Genomic DNA, 15,896 nt, shown 5'->3' on the forward strand with positions numbered 1-15,896 from the left:
TACCGAAAGTCTTAAAATGAGGATTTTTGTCAGTTTAGGAGTCCTAAAGTTAGGAGTCCTAACTTTACTACTTCTAAACTGAGAAAAATCCTAATTTTAAGACTTTCGATATTCACAGAAGGCATTTAGGAGTCCTAAAGTTAGGACTCCTAACTTCTGTGAATACCGAAATGAGTAAGTGCCTTCTGTGAATACCAAAATGAGTAAGTGCCTTCTGTGAATACCAAAATGGTACTAAGTTTAGGATTTTGTCTTAAGTTAGTTCTGTGAATCGGGCCCGAAGGGTTTAGTTGGGAGAGTTAGAACTGTCACTAATCTATGGCACTTCTGCAGGTTATCAGGATTATGGTTAGGCCTAATTTCTGTTTCCACCATTCTGAAGTTTGGGACTAAAAATTACAGTTTTTACTTGAAAACAGACTGTTTTACCAATCTTTTTTCCTAATGTAGGGATGAGGTTTTAGAGTGAGAGGGTGTATTTCTCTATTTTTTTGCGTTGTAACACAGGATCTTTGTCTGATTGCTAAACTCAAACCAATGAGATTTATTTTTCAGATATTTGCATATATTTTTGGCTGGAGCACGATTAATAAATATGATATATATTTTATCACAGTATTGCTTATTTAGTTTGGTGAGGTCAATAGAAGGAGGTATATACAGTGGAAGAAAGTGGTTCATAAACAAATTTGATATGATGAAGGGCCCACACCTCTCAGACTGATATCTCAATAATGTCAAATAAAGTGAGGGAATGGTTTGACAGGTTAACATGGCTAGGGGTAGGCATTTCAATGTTGCCAGGTTTGGAAATCACCAATGGCCTGATTTACAGTTTGGCGAACATGGTACTCTGTTGCAAACACAAAAGACAATCATGGCCCCCAAACCCTAGGTCTGCCTGCCTCATTTAGAGACATGTGGCCACCTATCAATCTTTTTGTACAGTGTAAGGAACTGCAGTGACAACAGAAATGGCCACTGGACTGGCAGTCTTCTCTAAGTTTGGCCTATGGTAGTAGTTCATCAGGGTGGCAGAGGTTTTTTTCTTCATCAGCCTGAAGGAATAAGTACTGTGCACTAAAGCCTAAATCAGATTCTAAATCTACGGTACCACCTTTGGCTTGATAGAAGCCCTGAAATGTGTCAGCATTCTTCTGTCAGTTTAGTTTAATCCCTGGACAAATCACAAAGTTTATATTTTATGATATTTTCAGGAAGGGCTTCTTCTGACTTTGATCTACTGAATCATACGTAAATCATCTCATGTTGATTACATGTGTAATACAAACCTAATTTTGTCTATTAGCTGGTGTCTTGTTCTGTTCATTTTCTTGTTGCCATCATGTACTTTGGCGAAAATGCTGCAATTAGATTTTGATCTAGTTCACCACAGATGAACAATAACCTTACCTGCAAGGAACTGGACTTGATGTTCATCTGGAGATATGAAGTGCTTCTTTGCAGTTTGTACAACTTTAGGCAAATCATAGATGATTGCTGTAGAATTTGGATGTCCCAAAAGACATTGCTTGGCTAGTTCTCCGGTGCTGCCTTAAAGAGGAAAACAAAATCCAGGAGAAAAGTTAGCTTTTGACTTGCATGAGTTTTTAAAGAATTTCCAATTGTCTGATGGAAAGAAACCGAATGAAGTGATTTTTGATGTGCAGGACAATACTCAGTGACAAGGAAAGCTTTCATCTTGAGGCTTGATTGAAAAGGTAACAACAGCTTTGCATTGATGTGTAAGGACATATTTTAAGGAGTGTTCCAACCATTGCCAGTTCAAAGAACATGATTATTATTTGTGGATAGTAGTTATTAGTTTTCTACTTCATGCCTGTCAGTAATTCCTGATATGTGGTGCTTGGCATATTTAGTAATAGTGTATAAATTAGTTGCATATTAGAATATTAGCCCTCCCAGTGAATTGTGTATATCTGGGTAAGGGGTGGTGTACCTGCTTTAAGAGTGAAGTTCATCAACCAGGAAGTTAGGGTTATTTGCTGTGCAGAAAAGGATAATTCGGTTTTCATTATTCTCCCTATCATAGGGATTAAGTTCTCCTTTGTGTGCGTTATCTTTAGGTGGTCAGGAAAGTCTATATCCTCTTCATGGATTTATTTAGGAAAGAAGATAAATGCTGGGGGATTCCTTCTTATCCTGATCAAAGAAAACTCCCTAAGATGAGCACAGCTGCTCTTCAGATTGTGGCCATTATGGCTGCCCATGGGTTGAGACCTTGCAATGGCTGTTCTCCCTCAGATGCAGTTGTTAAACCCACATTCACGAGGACTAACTGCAATAGCCACATTGATTACATTATGATCGATTTGTTGGGGTGGCATGAAATTAGAAATAGGAAACTTGGCAATCATCAAGAGAGCAACTATTTTCCGATTACACTTCAGTGGGAACAGGCAAGAATAAGGGATCTGGAATTCATAGGAAATGCTTTGTTATCAACACCCATTGCCCTGACGAACAATAATTGGAATATCCGGTGGGAGGTTGTTGCTAAGTCCAATAAAGCTATTCTTGACTTTTATAATATTGTTATTAGCAAATCGGAAGTGTTAAAGATACAGACCTTGACCCTATCCCAGCTCATGAGCCTCCATAATAGTCTCCTTGATAAATTGGGAAATATATTCACAAAATACTGTAAAAGGAGCAGGGCCCTATACAAAACGTGTGCAAATGAATGGTTTGATGAGTCATGCAAAATTGCCAAGAAGGCTCTGATTCAAGCCTTGAACATTAATCAAAGAAAAGTGATCGTCGTTAAGTGACAGGAATATGGCAAGACTATTAAAGATTGCAAAGCTCGGTGGGATGCTGGGATCTGGGATGAATTGAAAGCTGCCACCAAACAAGGGGACAATTAGTGCTTTTGGCATTTGGTAGCACAAAATGGATGTAGACAGTCATCTTGCCCTGATTGTCAAATAGGGTCAGAAAAGTGGATCAAACACTTTTCAATCTTATACGCTGATAATAAGACCAATCAAGCCAAAACAGTTATTCCATACCAGGGAGGTAATGACATCCTGGAGTAAGTGGGGAGGCCCTTTACTCCAGAGGAAACATTTGTTGCCATACAAACCCAAAAAGTAGGGAAGGCGCCTTGGTTGGATAGAGTCCAGGTGGATTCATTGTGCTCCAGACCAGAGATTTGGGGGCAGTATATAAACTCCTGGTCAAACGCTTTATTGATCTGAGCTCCTGGAAAGGAGGTTTAATAATTCCCATACATAAAAAGAAAGATAGACTAACCACTGGGAATTATATGCTCATAATAAGTCTAACTGATAATGGACAGAAAGTTTATAGCAGGCAGATTCTGAGTAGGTTATGAGAATGGATTTCCCTAAGTCAAGTGTTGTCAGGCGAGTTTGCACCAAAATACTAGTAAATTGATCAGACAATGCAGTTCCTATCTATTAAACGGAAGAAAGTAGACATTGATCGGGGTCGTCATTTGTTGGTTTTGTGGACCTCTGTGCCATATTTGATCATGTTGCAAGAAGAAAGTTATGGGAAACCCTACAAGGTGAAGGGGTCCCTATGGGTTTATTGTTTCTAATAAAAGCTTTGTGCTCAGAAATCTATGCAAGAGTGAGGAGGGGACCAGAAGGAGAATTGCTTGAGGCCATTTCTATTAAAAGATGAGTTAGACAAGGGTGCATCTTGGCCCCTACTCTCTTTTATTTATAAATGGATGCACTCCTTAGCTATTTGATTATGAAAATGATTCACCCAAAATGGGAGAACATAAAATACCAGGTCTCCTCTTCGCAGATGACACCTTGCTTCTTTCCAAAACCCCAAAGGAGCTTTCCAATCTTTTGGTGAATGTTAACCTGTTTTGCAAAGTACGTGGGATAGAGATCAATAGTGATCAAACTGAACACATGGTTTTTAGTCACAAGAAAAAATAAATGGCAAGGTATTGTTTGGGGGTTGGACACTGGATAGAGTGAAGGAATTTGACTATCTGGAGTGAGAATAAGTGATGATCACAGTTAGCAAATAGAAAAGGTGTGCTATTCTTGAAACAGAGGGCTGGGTCTATCTTAAGGACTGCCAATAGGGCATCTACTTTTGCTATCCCCCCCCCCCTAATTGAGATATATAGGAGTGAAGCTTGTGGAGCTGTTTTGTACGGGCAGACTTGTGAGGACGCTTTAAATTTTCTTCTCTTGAAGCGCCCAGACACTACCAGAAAGACTAGAACTTTATCTCAGGTCAATTTGGGATGTGGCTTCCTTTTGAACCCATCTTGTACTGGATCAGGCTGTGGCTGAATGAGTACTTGGGTCCCTATAGGGATTGCATAAGAGTTCTAAAAGAGAGTTTTCTAATGAGTAACATCCTTTGGCTACTGCACATAAAAACATGGGTCCTCAAGTTGGGCCTAAATGATTATTGGTTCAATCCTATTAAACTAACTAGTACTGATAGAGAAAAGGTGAAAACAAGTTATTGAAATTACGTGTTAGGAGCAAAGATTGCTATGCCCACCAAGGGCAGTTTAGTGAACTCCTCTTTGACGTTGAAATGTGATCCTGAATTCAAGCCTTTTATGGATTTTTTTCAACAAATCCTGCTGCAAGAACATTTTATATCCAATTTTGTTTGGGAAGTTTGCCCTTGGCTGGTCTTTCTGACTCTTGAAATAAAAAAGAACCTACTTCTAATACCTGCGCTAAGTGTTTTCCATCAACTGAGAATGATGAACATGTTTTGTTCTTTTTTAAAGCTTATTCTAGATAGCATTCCCATTGGCTTTTTCCCCTTTGTTGCTGTTTGGGTATCACTGAGCGGCAAACAGCATTAACTTTATATAGGACATATACCCATAATTGTATCATTTTTTCTGTCTCCTGCTTGTACTCAATAAGGTATATTAGGATTAAGGCACTGAAATTTTCAGAGGAAAGTTTTCTTATGGAATTACTCTGGATCTTTTATATTGAAGACGTTTTTATCATGTAAATGTATTTGATGACAAAGTTGTCTGTATGTATTTAGAATTTTAGGAATAAGAGAGCATTTTTGTGTACTTTATATTGTTGATTGAGCAAAATAAAGGTCTTTTGATATAACCTAAAATATTTTTTGGATAGGAACATTAGAATATGGGCTCTAGTCACAAACCATATTTTGGAGTATCCACATTATTGCTCCAGTTGTACAATGTACTCACTATAAAATACATTTCACTCTGGTTACACATCTGTGCCTCCAACTTTCCTATTGTTTCTATAAGGATATCTCCACCACACAGGTGGAGCTCTCCATCCACATAGGCATACATTTCTGTAGAAAGGGAGGGTCAACGGGAAGTGGCTGGAAAATGGGAACAAACTAATACAAATAGGTGTACTTAATGGACATTAATTCGCTAACACAAAAACACGATCACAAATGAGTAAGACAATTGCAATTCACAAAATACACATTTAATTCCACTACGGCTCTAATTGAGACAAAACAGACTCAAATGTACTCTGGTCAAGCCCGTGTATAATTCAAGCCCTTCACATTGCTGACCAATGGTGCTGCAACACAGAAAACAATGAGGTACCAAAGAACATTAGTAGAATAATAGAAAGAATCGATTGATTGTTTTGTGACTTTACTAACTTTTTTTAAATGTATAATGCAATGTGGAAAAATGTACCAATATTGTTAAATTAGACATTCCTTTAAAAGGTATTACAACAAGGATCTCAATATTTAGACTACACCTGCTAATGCTAATGATGAGCCAGGACTCCACCACCCTGCTGCAGGCGATTTTACAACACCAACCCAACCTCATGCAGGCTGACCACATGAGAAATGAGTTGGAGCACACAATTACTTTTGTGTTCACTTTGTCAGTTAATGTATTAGCAGCTTTGGCCATCCTTTTGAATCTCTATTATTTGAGCTACCCTGAAGTGTTTAGGTGGTTGCAGACTGTTCCATGGCCAATGGACCTTTCTAGAGGGTTATATCTGACAATGTAGACACCTCACTGGCAAGCTGAGCTTGATGCTTGCATCAGGAACTGAGATGCATCAGTAGCAGATTGTATCAGCATATCACCGTTCCACAGTCACTTGAGGTAAGCCAAAGGATGGCAGGGGAATTCTATGCTTTTTCTCATTACCTTTATTTGCTGGATGCATCGATTGTACCTAAATGGCACTTACTTCAGCTCTCTCACCACAGGAAAACACCTTTTCCGCAATAGACACAGCTGGCGCTCCTTCAACGTGCAAGCTACCTGCTATGCTAGTGGCAGGTTCACTGATCTGTATTCTACCTTTCCTGGAAGCACATACAATAGTAATATATTTTTTAAGTCACCTCCTTCACATCAGTGTTTTGCTGATAATGTCAGTGACATGTGGCTCATAGGTGAATTATAAGACTTCACACCGGGGTTGCATATGCATCTCTGAAATGGGATCTCAAACATTCTCACTCATTTCTCATTACTATAAATCACATTATTGTAACATTTATTGTATGCATGTATAGATGATGTAGTACATTTACTATAGAACTAAGGGGCATATCAGCAACAACCGGCGATAATTATCGCTAAGCGCACTTAGCGCTATGATAATTATCGCCGGCTAGCATGGATTTTTATCGCTGAGATAGCGTGCTATTAGCAACGCTTATCTCAAAAATCCTAGCGCTAACTGCCAAACGTGTGATTATCACTAGTAACCCAGTTATAATCCCACGAAGTTTGGCGATAGCTTGCCGATAGGGCCTCACATACTTAGCCATGATATCCACCTTCCATAGAATATCATGTCGAAGTCAGTTTCAAAGCAGGCGTATGGAAAGCAGCGATAACAGAGGTTATCGCTACTTTTCTTGTCACTATGCTGCTTTGCGTGAGGCTTGATAATAGGAGAAATGTCGCTTAGCGACATTTCTCCCGTTATCCTGGGGAGGAACGCCCACTTTGCATCTCATTAGAGATGCAAAGATGGGCGTTAGGAATTCAGGCGCTAAGGCAAGGTTTCGCATGATAGCGTGACCTTGCTAATATAGTGATAAAATTATCACCGCTTTTCGGCTGAGGTAATCTTTCTGTTTCTTATTCTCCCCAGCCATGATCTCTGTTTCTCCTTCTTCTATATTTCAGAGAATCCCTGAGGTGCATAAAAATATATATAGTTTCGCTGGGTGTTCCTCAGAGCCTGTCATCCCAAAAGTGGCAGGCCTTGAGTGGCTTTGATTCTCAGCCACTTTTGGGACGACAGGATCTGAGGAACACCCAGAAAACAGTATTTTACTCCTAATTCACCCACTGGGGTTTTGCACATAGTGTTTTGTTTAATGTTGAACTCAGGAAAACCTATTTGGGAAACAAATTGTGAAGCTGAATAACCAACACCATAATGCTTCGGACAAACTCACCCTGAGGCCCACTGGAGGTGGAATGTATTTAATTGCAAACAGGTTTCAGTTTTGTTTTCGACTGCCTCACTCGACATTGGCCTTTAAATAAGAGCTGTGTAGGCTTGAAACGCGTAAGGCCTGACCTTTTGAATCTGCTATTCTTTGCTGACTTTGCTGTGGAAAAAGGAGGAAATAAACTTGTTTTGGGAGTGCATTTTCATCGATGGCAACTTCTTTTGAATCATATACCCATATATATATATGATCAAGACAGCTTGGCTGTCGAAACGCGTAACCTTGCTGAATACATTTCTGGTTTCATTCTGAGCGCGAGTCTTTCTGTGAAGAAGATTGTTGTGCGTGATATATATATATATATATATATATATATATATATATGCCCTTTGCCCTATGAAGAAGAAGCAGTGGCTTTGAAACGCGTCAGGGCTTGTGAATGAATTGGAATTATTGTGCCGGTTTTATGAATAAAGGCTCAGTGAACCATCTGCTGTGGAGTGGCGTCTCTAAACTGGGGGCATCTTTTGGAACATATATATATATATACATATACATATACATATACATATATATATATATATATTCGCTGAAAAAAACATAGGTTTCAGGTACGTTATAGTTAGAAATTAGCATTTAAAAAACCTTAGAAATTCACTGAAAAAACCATAGGTTTCAGGGACGTTATAGTTAGCTGGACATTTCACTCTTACAAAACCATAGAAATTCCACCGTTACAGTTAGTTCAGCTGACTATAACTCGCGCCTACGCAATGCTCTGATGATGACGTCACATATTAAAACATTCATGACATGGTCAGTGACATCACTGATGGCATCACTGATGGACTTGTGGAGAACAGGTTTCTTAGGTATCTGCTGTCGGTTCCCGAGAGTACCTCCACTTTTATCTGCCACTCTGAATTAGGTATGCCCTATATAACGGATATTTGCAAAATTTAGCCAGTCCTGTTGTGGAATAGGATTTGGACTTCTGAACAGACATTGTTAAATAAACAGATTTTAGAAGATAGTTGCAGGTTGGAAGGGGCGAAACACATTAGATGGCTTGAGTGCGTCAGAAATTTTATGTTTAGCCTAGGTTATCCCGAATATTTTTTAGATCCTACAAGTCTTTGCCTAGTACAAAGGAAAGATTTAATAGATAGATGCTTATATCACATGGAAGAAATGAGAAGAAAAAGTGAGATGAATAAAGTAACTGTTCAGGCACACCATCTTACTCTGACCACATTTAAAATCCAACCCTATATAAGGCGCACGCCAGGGAATTTTAATAGATTTCTGCTGATACGTTTTAGATTGGGAATTGTTCATAGACTGATAGCCAACCACGGAACCTCCAGTAAGCACCACAGAGCTGAGTTGCAGAGAGGTGTAAAAGGGGTGTGGCCACCTCTCTGCATATATATATATATATATATATATATATATATATATATATATATATATATATATATATATATATATATATATATATATATATATATATATATATATATATATATATATATATATATATAGATATAGATATATATATATATCACCACCAAATGCTGACCTTTTTGAAAAATCAGCGGGACACATGCTCTGGGCACAAGAAGGGATTTATTCAGCATGCAAAACGTATTCCTGTAGTTTGTGAGCTCTCATGGCAGACGCGTTTCTGGCCGGAATGGCCGTCATCAGTGCCGGTCCCACAGGCTGTTGATTCCTCGTGGACTCGAGAGACCACTCCCTTTGAAGTGGACTCTAAGCTCCTCCTCCCACAGGCAGGTGTGTGAATTGCGTTTAAATTCCAAGTCCAATGCATCATGGTACTTGCAGTCACCACGAGGTTCCACAATCCAGTGATATGGAACTCTGAACAAATGATAATGTCCCCAATTTCCTGGCGCTGTGCTGCACTCCACCTACAAAGTCCTGGAGATGATGGTCCCGCCGAACCCTCTGATTGTGCCCTTATCAGGCAGCACCATGCCGCCTCCTCTCTCCCCTCGCTTAATAATATCCAAATGGAAATATCTCAGCTTGGGGGGGCGCCGCGTTTGTACTCCTCGTACTGCACCAACAATTTGCTGATTACGCGGAGCTCCAGAACGAGAGGGCGTGCCCCTGCCGGTATCAGCGAAAACCGGCTATACTTCACCACCAAATGCTGACCTTTTTGAAAAATCAGCGGGACACATGCTCTGGGCACAAGAAGGGATTTATTCAGCATGCAAAACGTATTCCTGTAGTTTGTGAGCTCTCATGGCATATATATATATATATATATAGATATAGATATATATGTATATATTACCTACTGGCGGTCACCAGTAGGTAGTTATAGTTAGGACCTAGTTTCCATAGTAAAAGTGTTTTTTGTTTTCCCAATAACTTTGGCTTTGTTGACGAATCTTCGCGAAATTTTCAAAACTAGTGAGGCGCTCTGGTCAGTTCCTGTCTTGAAAGTTTCGGAGTGATTCGTCAAGTGGGGGCTGAGAAAAAAGGGGGTCCCAAAACACGTTTTCCCCATGTTAATTTCCATAGGAAACTTTAGGCAAAGCTACAGCCCGAACTGCTGAAACAAATTACACAAAATTTGGCAAAAAGGTAGGTCTTGGTTCAGAAAGCAAATTTTTTTTCAATGGTGTAAATCTGGTCAGTAGTTCCCGAGAAATTAGAAAAAGAAAAAGTTTTGATCACTAGGGATGCGGTGAATTCGCAAACTCTCCCGACCACGACTATATATATATATATATATATATATATATATATATATATATATACACTAAAATGGATCTCGTTTGGAGGAGAAGTTGCTAACGAGAGATTGGATATTTATCGGAGAGGTTGCCTCTGGCCCGTGGACCCCCTTCCCAGCAAGTGGCTCCGGATCAGCAAGTCGTTCTTCCGGTATCCTCTGCCATTGGCTCTGTGGGCTCGCAGAGCTGTGTCGGCAGGGACCCCACCGGCACTTCAGATTATTTTCCCTTAACAGAGTAAACCAGAGCCCCCTGCAGTACAACGGAACGGTTATCTGATAGGAAATAATTTGTGCGAGGAGGCCATACACTCGAAGATTGCTCGGAGGAGCGACATCGGGAGCAGAATCTTCCAGCCTACTGTCAGCCGAATTCAGGTACGGAATATATGTTACATGCAGGAGGGGAGGTGTGCACCCTAGGATATTCCATTGGCATTGCCAGATTAGGAGTCTTTCCGAATGGGACATTAAACAAACATAAAGGTCACCGATCATGTCCGCTGACACGCTTAGGAACAGAGACATAGCAGCAGAGGAAAGGAGCCATACAAGGTGCAACTAATGATGCAAATGTGCAAAATATTGGTAGAACGAAAAGGATTAAAAGACAATTACCGCACATTAGAAAGGCTGATGGGTCAGGAACAATCTAAGTGGTGGGAGGCTCGATTGCTTCAGAGGTACCTTGATGTGGGGAGGATCCCCAGGGGCCTCCGGATCATGATCGCCCCCAGCAAAGAGGCACCTAACCCAGTCTTGATGGCCGAGTGAGCACAATGCAATCTTGAGTCTTCACGTAGACTAGTGGAGATACTAGTGAAGTACGCAGAGATCGATAGAGCTGACCTTCAAGCCAAGATAGAAGTGCTGGATAATGAGATCAAGCAGCAGGGGATCCCCAGAGCAGACAAAAGCTGCACGATGAGATGACAATCAGATTAAACAAAGAAGAAGAGAAAATAAAGATGAGGAAAACATACAAATGTAGGCGAGACAGAGATGACTACGCTAAAGGGCAAAATGTACATTTGCACGAAGATACAACTCGCTAAGAAAAGCAACAGCCAACCGACGATTGCAGGGCTCTGATACAAAGGACATGAACCAGCAACAAGCTGAATCTGTTTCAATGTCTGACTTAAGCTCTGCACAAGATAGTGAATCAGAGATTGAAACAGCAAGAAGAAGACAGGAACAAAACACTATAAGATCAACATTGGGGGAAGAGTTGGACATTTTAAAAAGGAGCCAAAGGGAAACACTACGACCCCGCAACAAGGGACCCGTGGCAACACGAATGCCCAGAGGCAAAGGGGAAGAAGAGAAGCCCAGAGAAAAAGGGGAGAAAACAAGAAAAGAGGAAGAGGACGAGGGAATCACAGAGGACGCTTCCCATATGACCACTAATGCACAAGCCCAAGCCCCATTCAAGCAAATTCCATTATTGATCTGGCCAATATCAATCTTGCTATTGCTGAGCAACAACTTCTGTCATTAGGATTATCCTATTGCCCTGAATCGAATTTCGATTCTACGCAAACTAGGGCGGACATTTATAAATGTATTAGAAAATTAAAGCTCGCAAAATTCCATCGACAAAGAACAGCTAATGATTTGACTGAAAACGATGAGCCAACAAACACCAATGCAGAATCCCCAGGCTTAACTGTCTCTGATATAGGCCTGCTACAAGATATGCAAGAATTACAAATGGGGAATTTAAATCTGGTCAATGCAAGTGGCATTATAACATCACAGGAAGAGAATGGTCATGAGCAAAGTGTCCTCACCAATACAACCGCTAAACCTAATACTCCTTTCAAAGCAAAGTCTAAATTTGTACCTATTATGCCTCGTGATGCATTGGGTGTATTCAATGAGCAGATTGTTGCACAGGTTGAGAAGCTGAATTACACCATTAACAGATCTAAAATGAAAATATCTTATCATGAAAGAAGTTACCACCAACTTATCGACAAATTGAAAAAAGAAAAAAGAGTGGTCATAAGAAATGCAGACAAGGATGGGAACATATTTGTATGGCCCTTGGATGAATATTTGAAAGAAGCCTATAGCCAATTAAATGACCAAGATTGTTATAGAAAAAGTACTATTTTGGAATAAACAGACACAGGAGCAATTTTTCTCGCAACTTCTTGCATGGAAAAGTTTGGGTCTAATCAGCTGGGACGAATACATGTTTTTAAAGAAAGAATACCCATCTACTCCGATTATACTTTGTCCCTAAGGTCCATAAAAACATATTAAGGCCGCCTAGTAGACCCTTTATTGCTGCATGCGATGGACCATTAGAAAATATATCCAGGTACATAGATTGTTTCTTACAGGAACATGTAAAAAGCTTGAAATCTTATGTGCAAAATACCTGTGACTTTTTGTGAAAGGTCAAGGATATTCAATGGAATTCTGAATATTTACTCATAGCCCTGGATGTTTCATCTCTTTATACATGTATTAGGAAGAGGGATGGCATCAGGGCTGTGGACTATTTTTTATCAAATAGACCGAGAAGATTTGCACAATACAACACAATGTTAATCAGCATGTTACTTTTCTGTTTGGAGAACAACCTTTTTACCTTTAATAATCAAATGTACCAGCAAATCCAAGGAGTTGCCTTGGGGGCCAGATTTTCCCCAAGCTCTGCCTGTTTATTTATGGGCTGGTGGGAGGAACTGGTCCTCATGAGGAAATATGAACATGTGTTTTCATCTAAGGTCATATCATGGTTTAGATATATAGATGATCTGTTTATTTTATGGTGTTGTACCGAACAAAGTGCTATGGATTTTATACACCAACTTAATATCAATGGTGTCAATCTTAAATTTAATTTTACAATGACTAAAACAGAAGTTACATTTTTAGATGTGCAGATAAAAATTGTAAATAATTGTCTGACCACAACACTGTTTAGAAAACCCACAGCAGGCAATACACTGCTACTTGCATCAAATCCGCACCCAGCTCACCTCATCAACAGCATCCCTTATGGGGAAAGGCTGCGTATAAGACGTATTTGTAGTAATGAGGATGATGCTAATATCAAACAAGCAGAATGTCGCGCACGCTTTTTTACAAAAATTTACAAAACAACAGCAGCCATAATTAAATCTAAGGAAAGGGCAAGAACAGATCTGCTACAATATAGCTCCAAGAAGAAAAGTAGATCTAATGACAAACAAGAGATAGCCGAATCAACCAGACTAATCCTTGGATTTTCTAAACAGGAAAAACAATTTAGAGCTATTATTAGACGGATCTGGTCCATTGTACGTGATGACCCAATAATAGGCAGGCATTTACCTAAAAACCCATCTATTGCTTTTAGAAAAAAGGCTAGTATGGGTAACGCACTAGTCAAAAGCAGCTCAGAGAATCAGGGAAAAGTTATATGGTTGACAGACAGGAGAGGATTCTTTAGATGTCCGATATGTAAAGCTTGCAATTATGGCATCAATTCCACTTCGTACCAAACAGCATTTAGCAACAAGACACAAACTATTACACAACATCTCACATGCAAAACAGAATTTGCAGTGTATGTTTTACAATGTAGTTGTAGACTGAAATACATAGGCAGCACGAAGTTGGCAGTACATAATAGAATTTTGCAACATATGCGGGCCATCACAAACAATGACGCAAGTTACCCAGTAGCCAGACATTTCAGGGAACATCATGATAGTGACCTCAAACATTTCAAATATTATGCTATTGAGTCAGTAGCGGCCCAAAAGAGAGGTGAGGACTGGTAAGGCAAATTAAGACGCCTGGAAACTAGATGAGCAGATTTATGTTCCCTGGCGCATCCCTGCAAATCAGCAGGGATGCGCCAGGGAAGATGCGTCAAGCAAGTTTGCCCTTGCGCCACCGCAGATGCGCCGCATTTACAATGCGGTGCATAGTGGCGCAAGGACAAGCAGATGCGTGATGCATCTGCCTGCGTCAGGTTGGCGCTGTGCTGAAGTTGTGTCGCAAGCGCGATGCAACTCCAGCACTGTTCCAACCTGCCCTATCGCTAACATGGTGCGTCACGCCTTACGCCTGCTTGAAGCAAGCGTAAGGATTTGACGCACCTGCGTCGAAAAGTGACTGCGTGAAATCTTGTAGATTTCACTGCGTCACTTTTCCGAGGCTTTTTCCGACGTAACGCCCACCCTGCATACATTAAACCTGACACGGGTTTAATGTGGCGCAGGGCTTTACAACGTGACGCATCTCCCTAGATGCGTCACGTTGTAAATCTACCACAGCATGGCGCTAGCTTTGCGCCGCTGCTGCGTCACAAAAGTGATGCAACGGCAGCGCAAAAGTGGCGCACGGGGCTTGTAACTATGCCCCCATGGGGCAGATTTATGTTCCCTGGCGCATCCCTGCAAATCAGCAGGGATGCGCCAGGGAAGATGCGTCACGCAAGTTTGCCCTTGTGCCACCGCAGATGCGCCGCATTTACAATGCGGTGCATTGTGGCGCAAGGACAAGCAGATGCGTGACGCATCTGCCGGCGTCAGGTTGGCGCTGTGCTGAAGTTGTGTCGCAAGCACGACGCAGCTCCAGCACTGTTCCAACCTGCCCTATCCCTAACATGTGGGCAGATTTACAAGCCCCTTGCGAGACATTTACGCCGCCATTGCGTCACTTCTGTGACGCAGCGGTGGCGTAAACCATGCGCCATGTTGCGCCTTATTTACAATGTGACGCATCTAGGGAGATGCGTCACGTTGTAAAGCCCTGCGCTACATTAAACCTGCCTCAGGTTTAATGTATGCAGGGTGGGCGTTACGTCGGAAAAAGCCTCAGAAAAGTGACGCAGTGAAATCTACAAGATTTCACGCAGTCACTTTTCTGATGCAGGTGCGTCAAAACCCTGCGCCTGCTTGAAGCAGGCGTAAGGCATGACGCAGCTTGTTCGGTATGGACAGCCCCTGAGCATTGCTGGAGTTGTGTCATGCTTGCGACACGACTCCAGCAATGCGCAGTCCTTATGCCATCAGATGTGTCACGCATCTGTTTACCCTTGCACCACGATGTTCTGCATTGTAAATGCGGCGCATCTGTGGTGGCGCAAGGGTAAACTTGCATGACGCATCTTTCCTGGCGCATCCCTGCTGATTTGCAGGGATGCACCAGGAAACATAAATCTGCCCCAAAGTGCGTCATGCCTTACGCCTGCTTGAAGCAGGCATAAGGATTTGATGCACCAGCGTCGGAAAAGTGACTGCGTGAAATCTTGTAGATTTCACTGCGTCACTTTTCCGAGGCTTTTTCCGAAGTAACGCCCACCCTGCATACATTAAACCTGACACGGGTTTAATGTGGCGCAGGACTTTACAACGTGACACATCTCCCTAGATGCGTCACGTTGTAAATCTGCAGCAGCATGGCGCTAGCTTTGCGCCGCCGCTGCGTCACAAAAGTGATGCAACGGCGGCGCAAAAGTGGCGCATGGGGCTTGTAAATCTGTCCCCATATATTTTAGAATTTGACTCTAAGCAGCCAGGAGGTCTTAACAATACAGAAGATCTGCACACCTTCCTATAGACTTTTACAGATATTTATAGATTTTTATGGATTTGTACAGATATGCGTAACAACAACATGCAGTTGACACATTTGCACTTTATATTGAATTCTTGGGAGGTACCATATTATAGTGATTTTGGAACTTAGC

The 15,896-nt window shown here is 41.2% G+C and overlaps 1 protein-coding gene across 1 annotated transcript in view; it reads right to left on the bottom strand.

The window, feature by feature from the left end:
- The window catches only part of LOC146805009 (acetylserotonin O-methyltransferase-like), a 791,837-nt gene that overhangs the window by 192,233 nt on the left and 583,708 nt on the right, over positions 1 to 15,896 (bottom strand). The window contains exon 6 of the mRNA XM_085622162.1: positions 1,414 to 1,554. Coding sequence (XP_085478288.1) covers positions 1,414 to 1,554 — 141 coding nt within the window. The remainder of the gene's footprint in view (positions 1 to 1,413; positions 1,555 to 15,896) is intronic.

This window comes from Triturus cristatus, chromosome 8, assembly GCF_964204655.1.
Source record: "Triturus cristatus chromosome 8, aTriCri1.1, whole genome shotgun sequence".
Classification (NCBI taxonomy): Eukaryota; Metazoa; Chordata; class Amphibia; order Caudata; family Salamandridae; genus Triturus; species Triturus cristatus.